Source organism: Pagrus major, chromosome 21 (genome assembly GCF_040436345.1).
Source record: "Pagrus major chromosome 21, Pma_NU_1.0".
Taxonomy (NCBI): Eukaryota; Metazoa; Chordata; class Actinopteri; order Spariformes; family Sparidae; genus Pagrus; species Pagrus major.
This window is the reverse complement of record NC_133235.1, coordinates 5,502,375-5,521,157: the sequence shown is the minus strand read 5'-3', so window position 1 is coordinate 5,521,157 and position 18,783 is coordinate 5,502,375. Positions and strand designations below refer to the sequence as shown.

The 18,783-nt window shown below is 40.4% G+C and overlaps 1 protein-coding gene across 1 annotated transcript in view; it reads left to right on the top strand.

The window, feature by feature from the left end:
- Positions 1-8,771: 8,771 nt before the first annotated feature.
- The window catches only part of cntnap2b (contactin associated protein 2b), a 28,063-nt gene continuing 18,051 nt past the window's right edge, over positions 8,772-18,783 (top strand). Inside the window, exons 1-4 of the mRNA XM_073492200.1 lie at positions 8,772-9,134; positions 16,763-16,873; positions 17,575-17,768; positions 18,143-18,290. Of these exons, the coding sequence (XP_073348301.1) occupies positions 9,053-9,134; positions 16,763-16,873; positions 17,575-17,768; positions 18,143-18,290 (535 nt within the window). The 5' untranslated portion in view covers positions 8,772-9,052. The remainder of the gene's footprint in view (positions 9,135-16,762; positions 16,874-17,574; positions 17,769-18,142; positions 18,291-18,783) is intronic.

Here is an 18,783-nt window from a genome sequence, read left to right as displayed (position 1 = left end):
TGATGACCTGTAACTGCCCCTGTTAGCTGGAAAACACAATGGGTCCACATCATATAGTCTTACATCGTCCAAGTTCATATTTAATAACAATATCCCTGAAAACGGACATTTAAATGTTTTTTTCTGAGACCTCAAAATACCCCTGCCTGAGAGGAACAGGGGCAAAAACTCACTATAGTTCTCTATTTACTTATTTACACTAACTTCGTGCATATATAATAGTCAAAAACAAGTGCTCAGGTGTAAAAACAACCTATTCAAAGAGCAAAATGCATAAAACTACATAAATGTGCATAATTCCCCAGATTATGGCTTTAAAAACTGATATAATTTGCAAATGTGCCTGTTGTGGGACTGATAAAGCATTATCTTATCTCATCAACTATTTACAGTATTACAGGAACGGAAATCTCATTGGTTATATGAAGCATGAATCATCCAGAGGCTGGCGTGCAAGTGGCTTAGGAGAGAGGAGAAAGAAGAGAGAGTGGGTCACTTATCTACATGATCACCCTTCGACTGTTGTACGCTCTGGTGCAGCTTAGAAGCTCCTATCTGCTCAAATGAGCTGCCATCTCAGGATCTCCTGTGTAGAGGGTTAATGGTGTCTGCTGTAAAATCATCTGCTGTCTTTTTAGAGATAAAGCATGAAAAAGCATCCACCAGCGCAGCTTTTTGGCATTTTGTCACCATTAAATTATCAAATACTGCGTTTTGGACTAAATTGTTTACTGAAATGGATCTAGTGGACATTTTGTTAGAGTTTGATACACTACTGAAACATCTAGTTTGTTAGCTTGTTTGTTTGTTTGTTGATTGTACTTTGCTGGTTTATCTTGAAATGGTTTGCATGAATAGAATCACAAGAATTTAAGCTTTCTAACAATGTATGGCATGACTGTTCATTTTAATTGAGATGTTTGCCCATTTGCTTAGCTGTGTTTGTAAAGTTTAGCGAACTGGACAGTCTGCGGGCAGTTAGCACAGTAACAGTCATATTCCACTTACAATGTACATTACACTTCACATTCAAACTGGCCTTGCCTCCTAAACAAAAATGGTTTACTGTTCTTTGGACCAAAAATAAGTAAGGGATAATGCCTGACTAGGTGTCCATTATCAGGAATTAAAGGACGTGGAGGCCATCAGTTACTGATATTCCTGTTATTTCTCTCACACAGTGTGCAGTACCTATACTTTCTTGTTCCTTGTCACCCTCATAGTGTGGGTAAAACGAACAATGAGTATGCATTCACACTGCTACATCTAAGGTTTGAGCTAGGCAGTTGAAAAGAATAGGTGCTTGGAAAACACGTGACACAAAACTACGTCCAAACACAGCCACAAATCGGCCATAATGCTTATCAACGAACTGAGTAGTATATTATCAACCCAGTCTAAGTTGCTTTACACAACTTTTTACATACTCCCAGACATGCACATGCACACATTGACCTCACGGGTTAACTGAATCAAGATCAGGTCGGCAGATTGGTGCTCCTGGGTGTTGCCCCGACCCTCCCACCCTTCCTCCCTCCCTTTTTTTTCCGGGTTTCTCGCTGAAGTGGCGTGTGGGCACCGACTGGTGACTGCGCGCCAAAGACGTTAATGTATATTACACTTGGACGCAGCCTTAGAGGAGGAGCCCTATTCATTCCTATGAAAGCTACTCAGTGGCATTTTGGAGCCAAAAAAACTTGACTTCCCTGCTATGAAACTACCCAGATCTTCTGTGTTGAGTGGCACATAGAGCATGCACACTAGAGACAAACTGAGCCAGCTAACTTCCAGTACATGGTTTGGCTCTTCCTGCGGGCTTGGTGCACACACTCAAAAGCACACGCATGCATAGTGAAGTAAGTGAAGATGGGTTATTTTATGGCAGAGACAGATATTAGGTATGTCGCAAAACAAAGTATAAAAATAGGCTACTGTCCATCTACTTTTTACAAGGTTAAAAAGTCAACTTATTGTCATTTTTTTTAAACACAAGGGTTTAAAAAAAAAAATTATGTTTGAGTCCTTTGTGCTACAACTATTTTAGATAAATGGAGTGTTGATTATGAATTGAGGAGTCTCACAGCCTGGGGAATTAAGCTGCTCCGTAATCTGGTGGTTGGCAGTGGATACTTGTGTATCTTGCCCCCTCTATCCATTATTCCTTACCCCAGGGAATACCCCTTCATCAAAAACTTGGTTTAAAGAGTCCTCATCAAAGGCAACCTGCCACCTCAGCACTATTTAGGGCATTCGTTTAGCATAGGTGCTCATTCATTTATCTCATTCTTAACTCATGATTTATGCGACTCAAGTATCATCCATGTTAACTTCTGTTTGGTTGTCAGCTGTTTTTTTTTTTTGTGATCAAATTTTTATTTTATTTTCATTTTCATTAAGTTCAACAGAAATATTTCAGGGGATACAATATTATTAGAATGAATTCACAGAGAAAGACAGTTAGCCCAGGACAAAAGAACGTGTCATGGGTAGTACTGATGATGATAACAACAATAATAACAAAATAATAATAATAAAAAACAAATAAATAAAATAATAATAACAAAAATAATAATAAACAAAATGTAAAAGTAAAAATAAAATTACATACATATCTACAAAAAATACACACAAACCCACACAGACTCACAAACATATTGACAAGACAGAGGGGACTTGACATCTAGAGGCACTAAGGTGAGAGAGCCAGTGGCAGAATCAACTTACAGCATGTTTTTCAAAGAGTCAGCGGTGTCACGCCATGTGTTAAGGGTGCTTTCATTAGCACCATTAATCCGAGCTGTCGAAAGCTCCATGTATATGACGTCCAAAAGGGAGAGAATCCAAGATTGAATAGTTAGAGAATGAGGTGGCTTCCACCGAGTTGCAATCATTTTCTTAGCTGCTGTCAGTCCAGCAAAGATGACTCGCTTTTTGAGTTTAGAAATATTGAGGATTGACAGATCATTTAAAATCAACACACATGTAGTCACAGGCACCGAATCATGTATCAAATCAGACAGTTTGGATGCAACATTGCCCCAGAATTGTCTGACAGGAGGACAGTCCCAGAACATGTGAATAAACGTGCCCCGAGCTTTCAATGAACACAGATTACAACACGGCTCATTAACAATTTTCATGTGATGGAGTTTAACAGGGGTGAGGTATGTTCTGTGTAAGAAATTGAAGTGAATTTGTTGATGGTCTGGATTACGAGAAGCTTCATGAATGCTGGACCACACCGCATCCCAATCAAAATCCTGAGCTAGGTCTGAGCAATCTCTCCTCCAGACCCTCTCCACAGGGAGTGAGACAAGGTCTGTTACCTGCAGAAAATGGTACAATTTGGATACCATACCCTTAGCTCTGTTTTGTTTAGTAAAAAGATCTTGAAGTGGGTGGGTGGGTAAAGAACATTGCCAGGGTACGCCATGTGCTCTAAGCGCTGACCTTAGCTGTAAATAAAAGAGCTGTTAATATCTGTTTGTCACTCGGACTTAATTTCTGTTCAGTTGCCAGACCGTTCATTTCTGTTTACATTTTATTTTCTTTGGCCTGCTGGCCTTAATTTCAGTTGGTCTTGTGACCTTTATTTTCTGTTTGGTCCTTATATTGACTGTTTATTTATTATGTTCATATTTATGGTCTTATCATTCATGGTATTTGCAGTTCTGGTCATTGGACCTTAATTAGCATTTGTCATTCGTCCTAATTTCTGTTTGGTTTTATGAGCTTTTATTTCAAGGACTTCCTCATTCTCTTTTGTGCACATGGCAATAAATCTTCATGATCACTCAAAACTATGAGTTCCTCCTGACTGAAAAGAAGCTCAGTGTAAGTTCAATCAGGAAGACTGTGTTTTCATTCACCTCTCTCCCTGCTCCCTCTTTTCACCTGACCATGGGCGTTTCATTTTCTCCCTTTACATTTATCCCACTAGATTCTGCCACAAACACTATCAGCCAATCGTGTCACTGCTGTCAAACTTAAAACAGCTCTCCTCTCTGCTGTCAGCTGTCATTTCAGGCATTTGTGTGACCCTCCTCCACCCCATCCTCCTCCAGCTCTTCATCCAGTGGCTAGGTTCTACTTACCGGAATCAACTCCCCTGTCATCAGATCTCCAGGATCTTTCCTCCTCCATCATCACCACCACCAGTGTCTAGACTCCATCAGGGGGTTTCCTATTCTACACACAACTTCATCACCTCCCCAGATATTACTATATCATGATAGAATGTAACTGCCAAGGACTTTTGCATTCTCTTTTGTACGCATGGCCATAAATCTTTATGTTCACATAAAAAAAAGTCTCTCCTGATTGGAATGGCAGAGGCAGAAATGAGCCAAACAAATGTAGCCAAATAAAGTATAAAAATAGGCTACTGTCCATCCACTTTTCACAAGGTAACAAGGTCAACTTATTGTAATTTTTAAAACACAAAGGTTTCAAAAAAACAAAATTATGTTGAATCTTGCTCTGGAATTTTGCGGTTCTAAGTTTCTGTAGGAAGTGGTGGTGATGTGTGATGACCAAGATATGTTTCTCAGTGATGGCAATTCAAAGAAACCTATAAATGTTCACCTGCTCCACCTCCGCTCCACTGATGCAGACAGGAGAGTGTGTCCGTCTTTTTTCTAAAATCAACAATCAGCTCCTTGGTTTTGCTGACGTTGAGCAGTAGATTGTTCTCAGAATTCTGTCATCATTTCTTGTCAATCATGAGTAAATTTCCTGCATGTTGTAAGAATATGCTCAGCTGTCTCAGCCTCAAGGCACTGATTGCAAATCCCATTGGATATTTTCCTATGATAAAAAGTGTACTGTTAAGCTTGCTGTGCCCAATTCTCAGCCTACTTATTGTGACTATTGTGGCTGTCAGGTACAGCTAATGCTAGTAGGGCAGGCACAGAGTCCCCTCATATTAATATATTACTGCTTCTGACCTGCTCACTCCATTCTAATCCCATCAACGTGGACTACAGTTCAACAGCATACAAACTCAATTGATTGTTCTCTTGTTAAAGGAAAAGTTCACCCAAAAATGAAAATTCAGTCATTATCTACTCACCCCCGTGCAGATGGAAAGTTTCGGAGACCAGAAAACAGCAAAACAGCATTGCAGCATTCTGCTAAACAACTGAAGTGGAGGTTGACTTGTTTTAACACATGAACAAGCATCTAAAAAAATAAAATAATGGCTCCATACAGCTCATCTTGCATAATCCATCCCAAATTTATTTGAAAAAACATTATGTACACCCTTTTTTAAGATGAAATATTTACTGTATATGCTAAACTAAAAGCATCAGTGTGCACCCTGTCTGAAGTGGGTGGATGAGCTCAACCAGGCGTTAAGGGTTGAAATAACAACTTTTGAAATCAATTGGGGATCTTGGGGCTTACAGGGACTTGGGTTTTGCAAGCTGAGCTGTATGGAGCCATTCTGCGTTTTTAAAACAAGTCCTCGGCTACTTCAGTTGTTTAGGAGAACGACGCATGCTGTTTAGCTGTGAAGCTCCAGGAATGTTTTGTGGACTACGAAACTTCACCTGACTTTAAATACGGCATTAGGGTGAGTAGATTATGACTGAATTTTCATTCTTGGGTGAATTTATCCTTTAAATCCCACATGGTAACCAGGCACACAAACTGCAGACCCTGTTGTATCTGTTTGAAGACCCTTTGATTCATCTGTAAAAATCTGAATATTGTCTATTCCAGATCCCTCTCACAATAGCATTCATTAGTTAAACCAACATTCTTGTTACTGTGCTTAATCTGAAGCAATTCAAGGTCTACACATGGATTTTTTAATACCCAGCCAGGTCTGACAGGCCACACCACATTCTCTAACATATAATCCCAAATCTTTTGTTACTTGATCTCCTGTCAAACCAAAACATTCTCTTTGTGTCCTCTCCTTCTCCCACAAACAGAATCTTTATCCTGTTCCTCAACCAAAAAGGGCTTGACTTAGGTGTTAGGTGTTCCCTACTGAACCTGGTGTTACAGCGACACCTACTGTCACAAAAAATAACAGCAACATTTACACCAATTTTTATTTCACTACTAATAGAGGTGATTTTTCCACCCTCAACACAAGTCTAAAGGAAACTACACTGTCAAGCAGGATTCAGTGCTGATTTGTTTAAGACTGATTGAGAGATTGTTTTTGTCAAATTTCTATGGAGACTGAGAGTTTAGATGTTTTTTTACGTGGACAAATCATTCCACAAATAAGGAATCATGTACGTGTGCACATTAGGGTTGGGCATCTCTGTGACGCTGATACGATACGCATCTCGATGCACTGTCAACGGTCCCATGCATTAAAAAACATATGCAGCAACTGCCGATGCGATACAGTATGATTCACACCTCAATCACGATGCAGTGCGATTCAACACAATGTGATTCAACACTGAGTGATTTGATGCATTACGATAGGATTGGACAATGCAAAGGAATGATGCTACACAATTCAATGAGTTTGATTATTTATTAATCGAATAAAATTAGGACCTTTCACAAACTGGCCTTTTTATTTTATAAGTGTTCTCTGTATGTTTCAAGTTTACAGTACAGTGCACTTTTAATAAACCTGGCTCAAATAATTAAGGATTAAATAAAGAATCTCAAGATTATCAAGAGCAAATAAAAAAACTATGCTTAACACTCTTAAAGCAACTGGAAGGCTAACTCACCAGTGAGCAGCACAAACCAATTTTGATTTTATGAACAATACAAATAAATTAACCTTTCACAAAGAGGTTTTCTGTTACTGCTTGCAAATAAAAAAAATAAACTAGTATTGGCAGTCACATGCTGCTGTAAACAAACATCAGTCTCACTGTCATAATAACAGTCATGACAGTAGCACAGCTTAGCTGAGTGGAGCTGTTAGCCAGCGGGGCATGGAAAAAACTTCACTACTCTTGGAGGCAGTAAAGTTGGCTGTTGATGAATAAGAACCCGAGGCGGGGGATGCCAGTTTACTGACAGATGCCTCCACGGTCGCACCGTGTTGTTGCTTCAGGTGTGTAATAAGGTTAGTTGTAAACTATACATCCACAACGCACATTAACGTAAAGTAGGTCCAATTTAGGAGAAATGAAAGTATCAAAAATATCAAATTTTTTTGGGTTGGTCACATTTCTAAACAAATGAATGAAAGATCTAATAATCAAATAGATCTGATTTTACCGATGCAAACATTTAATAACCGATGCATCTCGATTTCTTTCCAAAATTGCATGATTCACAGCTGTTCTACCGATGCACTCCTATCTTGCGTGTCCGTGTATCGATACAAATCGGTTAATCTTACCATCCCTAGTGCACATAGGCCTCAAACAGGGAGGCAGGAGGGGTGTTAAACTTTAACTTTATGGTTGCAAGTGTGCTTCAATTGTGTGCGCTCATGCATGAAAGACAAATACACTCAGTGGTCAGAAACAAATGTGATGCTCTTTTGGTGGGGTATTTGGCAAGCTTGGTACTATTGTCTTCTGATGGGCCATTCACGTCAGTTAAAAAATCTTTGCCCTCCCCAGCCCAAATGTCAAACTCTGCCTATGCAGGGCCCAATGGTAACTATGGCCCTGAGATTAGGCCCAGCTGAAAGTCGCATTTCCACTTTTGTTGAAACTGATGTGCTCTCTTGAGGTGGGGCTATAGAGACCTCGAAACCACCAAACTTGGGCAAAAGTTCAGTTATAGACAAGATTCACATGCCGGCCATTTTTCTATACATCATGCTCAGGGTGAGAAGCTTGAATGCTGAAATAATATTAATGCTACTGTTTTCCATTTTGAAAGTTGTATAAATGTAGGGAATCTGATGAATTATTATAATTTCACCACTCTGAAAAGATGATGGATGGTCATGTTCAAGGTCAAACAACACTGATAACCCATTACTGTAGCTAACGTTAGCATTAAACTGCCTCCTGGCTAACATTAATGTTTAATTACATCAAGTGCGTATCACCTCTACGTATAAATAAATGTATCCAAGATCTGCGCTGAAATTCTAGAATTAATTAGCCTTTCCAATTTTATGGTCTAACACTATCAAACAGCAATGTTAGCCAGGAAGTGGTTGAATGCTAACGTTAGCTGTTGGCTTACAGAAGATAACGGGATATGATGTTGTGTTAACGTGAAATGTCTTTTCAGTTGCTGTTCAATTGAGAAGTGGTGGACAATAATTTGTCAGATCCCTATATTTACGGGACTTTCCTTTCAGCGGGCACGGGAAACGGGCTGCTGTGTCAGTCTGCTCTATAGATGTCTTGATATTGATTTTGAATTCATGCCATATATACCTGCTGGTAGTTTTCATACAGAATGTTATCTTGTTAGTAGTATTTTTTATATATTTTATCTTGAGGTTTGATATTAAGCTTTTGTGGGCCATACATTTATCTTCTATTGTATTTCTGCCCTGTTATAATAAGCATGTAGGTCTACCAAACATGTTATGTTTCATATCTCACTAATGAAAACACTGAGCTTTGTGTGCTGTAAGCATTTTTTTCTTTCTTTCTTTCTTTTTGTTGTTACCTCTCTCCTGTGTTCCCTCCCGTGGGCCTGTGTGGACCCTCCCGCTCCCCTCTGTCCCCTCCTTACTTCAGGGAGCCCTGTATTGTTGTGCGGATCATACCAAGTGAGACATAGAGCGGGGGTGTATTGATTAGCCAGGCAGTTAGAACGGTTTTACAGCTCTTGTCTGTCTGTCTGACCATGCACCTGGAGCTCGAGGCCCGGCCTACAGCTCAAACGCGTTCTTTTCACAGGCTAGTTCCGGAGGTTGTCGGTCAAACCCCGCTGGAGTGCCGCTGGGCAAGCTGATAAGAGAGGAGAGGAGGAAGAAGACATTACGTACAGGACGCAGCGGACGGACAGCCACTGTTTTTCATTACCGCGGCTGATAAAGAAAGGAGCATCTTGGCTGTGTATCACCGCAACAACAGACAGCCCGGCGGAGGGAAGCCCGCACCGCTTCATTGTCTCCGTGTGTCTCTGTGGCTGTGGATTTTCTGTAAACATGTCTGATCTGACCGCGCTGTTGTTGCTGCCAGTCCTGTGTGGCATCATCAGCACCTCCACCGCTGCATCCTCAGCATCCCGTAAGTAACTGTTAGGCTAACACACACACACACACACACACACACACACACACACACACACACACACACACACACACTAGCAACCGTGGCTAATTTGGTGGCTTGCTCTCTCTGGGGCCAGTGCAGCTCTGAGCAGTCGATGTGGACTCTATAGCATAAGGCCAAACCAGCATAATCTCAAGTAATGCTAATAATAACGACGACACACACGTATTTCATAATGTCATCATTACGAATCACTGAAGAGGAAAACATGCACCTTAAAGTGCAGAATGCTTTTACAGCAAGAATGGGGTCAGTCATATATTTACTCAGTCATGTATTTATCAAGTCTCCAGTTTAAGTGCACTGATGTAGAGTCCAGCAAATGCTAAACTAGAAAGCTCAACTGCACTGAATCTGCACTCAGGAGTATCCATAACATATCAATATGAATAAATATCATGAAAACATATCCCACTCACCCATACAGACCATTACACTGTGCTCCACACATGTAACCACCAATAGCCCACCAATAACATTTTTAACCCCCTTGTTTATCAGTTTTAAAGATATAATATGTTTGACTTCTGCATTAGAATGTCTAAAAACACCTAGACCCTTGTTATATATTTTGTTGAGTTGTGTACTTACATTATCCCAAATGTTTCCAACAATTTTCAAAACCAGAGAAATCCACTAGTTTACTTCAGGTAACTGTGTTTAATTTAGTCATAATTTACTACTTCCGGGATCAAGAAGTTGGCGAACGAAACTAAATTTGACGCTAATTAAATATCACCTTGTTCGTGAATGTTTGTGCCTGAGTCAAGTCAGATTTTCATCAGCGATGATGCTTGTTTATTTGTGTATTCACACCAGTGAAGCGAGTTTGACTGCAGGATCATTTGTGTTTATTCACGTGTTTATTTGCCCCAAACTGCAAGATTACTGTGCATCAGCCGTAAAATAGCATGCAACGGTGAAAGACTCCGGTTCTGTCTCTTCTTTTCCCTTCTCCTCTCTGTAACGTTACGTTCATGAAGTACATTTCCACTCCAGCTCCAGTCAGCAGTCAACATTACAGAACATATACACCTGACAATGGAGGTCCACTTCGCAGATCACTGCTGCAGTCAGGTTAATAAACAGGAATGAAGATGAATCCATTTTTCAATCCCATTCAGTAAATCTCTTAGTTCTCCTCCTGAGGGTGAACTGCTCCGGATCAGAGCCAAATCTGAGTGACTCTGGGTGTTTATTCCTCCAGAAGGTCTGGCTCTGCTTCTGATTTTCTCCTCCAGAGATAGCCGGCAATGATCCCGCCTGGCCCTCCCCACCTAACACTCAGCAAACTTCTCTTGTTTTTTTGTTTTGATTAAAAGATCCTTAATCTCTGCTGTCACAACTTTGCAATAAAGTCATGTTAAAGGAAAGGGAGATGAAATTAAGTATACAGTGAATTGGTCATTAGTGAGCAGTGATGTTGCTAGGTATGCGTCCTGTGTCTCTGACGCATTACAATCTGAAAGGACCCAGTTAACTCATTATCCATGCATCCATATTTGAACCCTGATAATGCCACATTGTGTACAACACATCTGTAATGAAATCATTACTTATAAAAGGAATCTCATTTCTGTATTCTCTCGTGACAATGCTGCTTTGCCGGTCAGGAGCTGCACTGTGTTGAAACCATAGAAATAAACCAGTATTTAGTTTATTTGAATTTTGTTGACAAGTGTATCAGGATGATGTGATAGGGCTGTACCCAATTAAGAATTCTATCAGTTGGATTTAGCTGTCCAATAAAAAGATTCAATGATTCGTCTTTTTTCAGTTCAGCGCCACTCTAAACTGTTTTACCTGCAGCCTCAGACTTGTGTTGTCACGCTTTTCATTGTCATCTGTGATGTGAAAACATCAGATTTTCACACAGTGAAACTGTGTGCGTCCTGCTCATAGTTCAGTTATAAAATCCCAGCGCACCATAGAGCGTCTCTCCTGTCACTCCTGACAGCGCTGTCAGAACAGGGCCGGTGCTACACATTTTGGTGCCCTGGGCCAGATTATGATTTGGTGCCCCTGAATTGCAGTTCTCATCAGCTAACCACCATCACATGTTGTCAGTTGGATTTTTTTTAACTAGTGTGGCAGCAAATATAAAACTATATTTATGTTTCCTTTTACATATAATTGCTCACTGAGATGTTATCCCTGTACATTTTTGTAAGCTCCTTTGTTTTATCATGTTTTTCTAATGTTTCTGACGAAATCCATCTCTGACTGACTGGCTCATCAACTTTCTGGGGGCAGCTGTAGATTTGCCAGTGTTTTGTTTTCAGGTTTGGGATTTTTTTTTGTTTTTTGTTTGTTTATTTTCAGATACATTTCCATCAAACATATAACCATGATTATAACCATATAACATCAAACACAAGTTTAATACTACACTTTGCCAGAAATCACAATTTTTTGGGGGACCCACTAAATTTCCATGGGACACATTCAAATGACCCCTTGTGGGTCCCGGGGACTCACTATATCAAAAACCTATCAACATCACTGAGTGAGGTCAGTGGAGTGTAACGTGTAGTGTGAGAAGAAGATGTTGATTGCTGGAAAACAAAACAAAACGACAATGCTTGGGTGAGAAGAGAGACTCTCTGAAGGGCTGCACAATATTGGGAGAAACTGGCATTGCGATATTTTGGTTCTCTGCAATATATATTGAGATATGAAAAAAATAACTTAACTTGAATAGATGTGTTTGGAAACTAGAGAAGGCAATATCTGAAGAAATTGTGGTGTGAATGATGGATGTTGAAAAGCTGATGCAAAAAAACATAGCTGGCAAGTTGAAATATACCAGTGATGTGTGGAAAATGTGGAATACGTCAAGGTTTGTTGAAAAACATGAAATGATGATGAAATGAGGATTAGGGATTTAGAATATGACTTAGGCTGGGAGCTAAATTACATTGTTAGCTTGAAGGAGATGGAGAAGCAGCTGAAGGAGTATGAAGAACTGTTAAAGTGGGGAAGAGTCATTTGACTTAACCTGAATAATCATTTTAACTATGACTTCTAAATAACTATTTGGAAATAAATTGTGTGATGGTTGGAGTGATTACATTTTCTCACACAACCAAATCAGGCCCTGCTTTGTTTGATAAGTTGATCAAGAATGATTGTGATTGGTGGTTTGCTGTGCATGCAGAGCCTACATGTCACTTACAAGCAACAAACTCCCATGCATCCAACAACCCTTAAATTAGATTAAATTATGATATATCAGACTGAGTTTTCTCCTAGAGTAGTCATGGAAATGTTATGGTTTTCTTTTTGCATCAAGCAGAAAAAAGTTGTGGCATGACATGTTTGAGTTTATTCGCCTTACTTGACTTTGCACGTCCAGCAATGTGACTATTGCACAAGCACAAATTGCAGTGTCGATGCTGAAATGATAAATTATGCAGCCCTGTCTCTCCATCACAAAGTCAGGATTTTTGTAGTGGGAGAGCACCGGGCCCACAGGCCTCTACCTGGGATGATGAACACTCCACCCCCCCGGGCAGTCTACCTGCTGCATTATAGAAACAAAACACAGTATAAGTGAACAACCCAGGGGACTGTCACAGTTGCAGAGATAATTCACTTCCCTCAAACATAGTGGGCCCAATGTGGAGCTGTAAAATGTTGGATAACCCTAACCCTGTATCCTGGAACAGTACAGCTGTCAGCGTACTTGATGCTGCCTCATTGTCCTGTTGTGAACAGAATAGTGAAATTACCTTGATGCAATCCAAGTTAATCCATTGAATGTTTACAGTTTTTGAGTTTCTGCTTTCATACAGCATCCATCTTTTTCGAAAGAATGTTTGGATTTTCTTTTGCAAATTTAATATAATGAGAAGTAACTCCAGACCTGTTTTCCATCCTAAGCCTTATTAAAAATATTTGCTTTTATTTTTTTTGCTTACAGCACAATTTCACAGATGGCTTTTGTTTAAAGAAACTCTGCACTTCTCTGCAGCTCTCATTGGGTTTCTTCACAGACCAGCTGGTCTGTCCTTTAGGAACTGAACAACTGTTAATCTAAAAGTAAAGTCAGATATCACAGATTTATGATTTGGGGTCATCCATCACATTCTCTTGAACGTGTATCTCAGGAACGCTTTGAGCGAATTTCATCAAATTTGCCATAAACTTCCACGTAGACTCAAGGATAAACTGATCACACTTTGGTGGTCTGAGGTCAAGGTCACAGTGACCTCATGTCTGTCCCATTCTTGTAACTGTGATACCTCAGGTGTGTGCATCTCTCCCTTCTCATCTAGATACAGGGGCTCCAATACAATTCAGGGACGATACATTTTTAATACAGGACGATTCAGTACGATTTGATGCGATTCAGTGCGATTTGGTGCGATATGGTGCAATCTAATACAGTTCTTAACATTTGTTTCATGTGGTCATTCATTTCCCATTATAAATTTAAATAAGTTAACTTGGCGATTCCCAAGTACTGTTATTTTTTTTAAGTATTTAAGAGAATAATGACTGGTTCACTAATGTCCACTAGATTCTACTCAGTCTACTACTCAGTGGCTGTTGGAAGTCATGATTGTGATTATGACTTTTGCAGTAGACACAGACAAAAAATTCTTACTGCATGAACGAACATTTTGACATTATGAATATAAACTGTCTCACAGAGCCAGGCCCAGGTGCCTCACTTTCAAATATTTGAAATGATATCCTTTGTCTTGCTTTTTCGTGCTCGTGCAAGCTGTACTAGCATCCACATAATTACTCCTCATTGCCTGCATACGTTTCATCATACCGTCTCTCCTTCTTTCTTTCCAAATGTTGTCCAAACTTTTCTACTTAATGGTATGAACCAGAGACACAGTCACATTTTCTGCTTCAGAAACAAAACAAAACAAAATAAAACAAAAGTTTGCATCTGTACTGTGAGTCGGCAGCTAAAAAAGGGGAAAACAACCTACCTCTCCGAATTCCTCCTCCTCCTTGCAGCTTACGCTTTCCCCTATCCGGGATCTTTCTCCTTTCTGGGTGACTGTTGTTAAGGGGTGGAAAAGACTCTCCCTCCCCCCACTACGACCCCCCTGTGAGGTGGGTACCAAAATCGCCATTCCTCTGTCTAACTTCTTCTCTCCTCCGGCGGAGATACCCCGGAGCCGATATCCTCAAAGGTCTGCACCAGGACAGACAGTGTGTAGGCCAGCTCGAGGAAAAGAGCTTCTAGCTCAGCACCTGGGACCAAACGACCCTGTCTCTTACCACCTCTGCCGAGACCCAAGGACCCCTGACAGTTTGCGCCCTCCGCCCGGTGCTCCTCCGGTACCACCTGCCTGCCGGCAGCGACTGTGGCACGCTCACATCGGACACTGGCACCCAAGCTGATAAACCCTCAAAACCGATATGTTTTTGATGGGCTCATTTAAGATAAAATGATAAAATCAGCTGACCAATAAATCAGTTGGGCTCTAAACAGCACAGAAACAAAGTTTATTTTGTTTCACCATTGTCTTATTACAGTTATTATAAATTTGACATAGCCTTACGTAGATTCAATATCCCACCTTACCATGCATCCTGCAAATAGATTTTTATATAGAAAAATAGTGTTAGAAATGTAATACCTCTTTCTTTCACTCACTTTCAAAACAAATGCACTCACTAGCGAGGTGAAGAGCTTTACCACAGGAGGCAGTGGTGCTCATACCGCTTTTGTCTGCAGAGGTGCCAGAATCAAAGAAAAAATAAAAGTTCCTGGTCGCTGCTTCACCTAATTCTTATCACCATGAAACATCCTCAGTTTAATTCTTACATTAAAATAATATTTTTTTGTGTTACAAATTCATGAAATTTTATATTTTAACATGAACTTGCTTCATTCTCTTCATTGATCAAATATCCCATAAATGTTCCTCAGAAAGATGAGCTGTCAGTGCAGTGCTGCGGTTATTTCCAGGTTCTCCATCGAGCACATAATCTCTTTCTTGTTCCTTTAAACTGATTAATACATGCTTGGCATGTTGTTTTGTAATGCATATGAGGAAGCTCATTACCATTCTCTGCACCTGTCACACACACACACACACACACACACACACACACACACACACACACACACACACACACACACACACCCTGCCCCCAGAACTCCATCTGATAATCTTTCTGATAAACGTGTGGAGAACAAAGACCAACCAAAACAATCAGACACATAAACACAAACCAGCCTTATGGTAAGAATATGTCCAATTGCAAAGAAAAATAAAAAAATGAAACAATTTTCTGTTTTTATGCCAAACTGCTGATCAGTCTTGATCAAGCCTAAATCAAAGTTTAATCACTTTAACAGGCTTTTAGAGTGGTTTAAAGACTAAATAAGACTAATAAAATGTGATGCATTGCTGCATAAAGAGTAATGACAAAGTAAACCTTGTCCAATAATTGATGATGAAATTGAATTGCATTTCATTGACTTTTTAGTTAAGACATTCGTCTTAATAAATCGTCATTATACGACACATAATGTTGTATAACGAAATGAAAGTTTGTAAACTCCTTCATGCTACACAAATAGAACATACACAGTTATTTATTTACAAATATGCATCAACATGTAGTGCATCTTTTGAATCTGTGTCTGGGTGTATGTAGGCAGCAGCAACAAGATGGTGATGATAATGTGGTCGGTATCTTCATATCAAAAGTTCAAACACTGTCCATAAACTGTGACTGTGTGTGAGCACCAAGCATCCATGTTATAAACACAGTCCACCGCTCATCGTCCAGCTGTAGTCCCGCACTCTGTCGGCTCAGAACACGGTCCGTCCGTCGAGTGCAACAGTTTGATGTGAGATGTTGTCGTGGAGACAGGTCTCTGTGGGCACAGCAGTCTCTGATTTCACATTGTTTTGCAGCCTGAGTCACATTTCGTCCATTCCCCTTTCCTGTGACCAGACATTAGCCAGGAGCAGCCTCAAATCAAGCTGGATTAGCATGACTCTTATGCCAACTCTCTCCCCCTCCCTGGTCAGGATGGTCGAAAGATGCCGACCGTGGGCCGTGATGGTCTCAAAGTCTGCTGCTCTTAATCCAAAACACGCTTTCTTCTGCCATAGGAAGTCACGTACAAAGCCCCAAAAAATGACGGTTATAAACAATAATATAATAATTTGGAGAAGCTATATATACGTGTATGTATGTTATATGTGTGTGTATATATATATATGGCCATATCACCCAGCCTTAAGTTGTTGTCATTGACTATTCAGTTACACATAAGATCAATTGCCTGTTTTCTAAATTTATACATCTTTTCTATCTTCGTTGTAAATGGACTTTCATTTCTATAGTGTTTTTACAACATTCACACACAGTGATGTCAGAGACTGCCATGCAAGGTGCCAACTGCTCATCAAGAGCAATTTGGGGGTTCATTATCTTCCCTTTGAGCTGGGGATTCGAACCAGAGACCTTCTGATTACTGGACGACCCGCTCTACCTCCTGAGTTACAGCCGCCCCACAATTCTCAATTCATGTTGTGGGGTTCTTCTGCATACTTAATCCCTGAGCTGTGTGTCTGTTTTTTGTCTCTCTTGTTCAGGAAAGTGTGAGGACAGCCTGGCCACTCCTCTTCCTTACAGCTCCTTCACCAGTTCATCAGTGTTTGACCAAGCATATGGAGCTGGTTACGCTAAACTCAATCGGAAACAAGGTAAGGCTTTGTAATGACAAGTACTGTATAGTTCCTGCTATGCACATTGAATCATATTGTCCTCTTTTTTGGGTTGCGGCCCTTAAAGCAACATTATGTAGAAATTGGTGTTTTGTGTGATTTGCATCCTCACTCTGGCCCTTTGATCATTTGATTTGATTGATTAATTTTATAGATCTTTGTCATTGTTGCAAACGACGGAACCAGTTTAGCAGCTCTCCAGCAGCATGCAGCATAATCTAATTTCATTACAAAGTTTAAACCCTTCTAGTTGAATAGGCCTGCTCTACACGACTAGCTGCTACCATAGCATACAGTATATTCATTTGCAAATTAAATGTCGAAACACTGAGTCAAACTAGTATAAATAGTACTCCTCACAAATAAGGTAGCTGTCTAAACTTAGAGTAACCTACCAGCAATGTTCTCAAAGTCATGAATTGTAATGGATGTCTTCAGATACTGATAAGAGGAACAAAGCTTCCCAACCATGTGGTTACACTGCATATACTGTTGCCACTGGATAGCAGGGGGGGTCTCTTAAAGAAGTGGTACATAAACATAAACAACACTGCTGTAAGCTGAAGACACTTATGATGATTTTTTTTCCAAATGTTTCACATCAATTTTTCTGCTCTTCTTCTTTCCCTTTTTCCTGCCATCTGTCACCCTGTTCACCTTCGTAACACCCGCAAAACTAGGTGCTGGAGGTTGGTCACCCTTGGATACAAACCGTAACCAGTGGTTACAGGTGGACCTGGGTTCGAGGAAGCAGGTGGTTACCATAGTTACTCAGGGTCGCTACAGTAGCTCTGATTGGACTAGCAAGTATCGGTTGCTTTACAGTGACACGCAGAAAAACTGGAGGCCTTATCTACAGGATGGAAACATCTGGGTAAGTACAAATCTTATGTCAGCTATTATAATGACACCTCATCCAAGCTGTCCTTTTAACCATTTAATGCAATTTGTGTCAAACATTGCACGAAGATATCATTTACTTACTGCTGGAATTAGTGCAGCTCAGTGTTTCCAGTGACAGTGATGCCTTCTCAAATGTCCGTTGGGGATAAAATTGTAGTAAATAATTTTGAAATCTCAACATAACAGATAACTCACCACCTACTCTGTGATCAGTAGACAACCCACTCTACCTCCTGAACCACAGTCCCCCTGATGAATAAAGAATATAATTTCAGTAAATTATGGAAAGTTGTACTTGTACTATGGAGAATTACCTGCAGCATGTTTGTCTTTTGTATATTTCAGACATTTGAGGGGAACGTGAACAGTGAGGGTGTGGTTCGTCATGAGCTGCAGCACACCATCCTGGCTCGATACATCCGCTTCATCCCCGTGGAGTGGAGCAGGAAGGGACGCATCGGAGTACGTCTGGATCTCTACGGCTGCTCATATTGTGAGTACAAGTGTACAAGAGAAGGAAACCTGATTCAGCCACTCTGTCCAGGACTGGGCACCTTTCCAAGGTCCACCCAGCTCCCCACCACTGTGAGCTGGGATACACTCCAACCCATGTGACTCAGTAGAGGATAAGTATGTGTAGATAATCGATAAATGGATGGATATTTAAGTTTGGGATTTTTTTTACATTATGACAATGTACAGTACAGGGAAGCCTAGCTGCCTCGCCACACAGGCGGACAGCTGACGGTCATCTACTGCCGGTAACACACTGACTAGGAATAAGTACCTCCTACAACCACACATCAAAAGACCCCAACTATTACTTCTCACCATGTTGCAGGCAGATTTGGTCAGCTGGCCACTTTTTAATAAATGTAATTTCCTGCAGCCAGTAGGGGGCGCTATGACTGTAACAGAATATTGGCATATAAATATGTTCAGGAACTTTTACTAATGTAATGTACTAATGTAATGAAGTCAGGTAC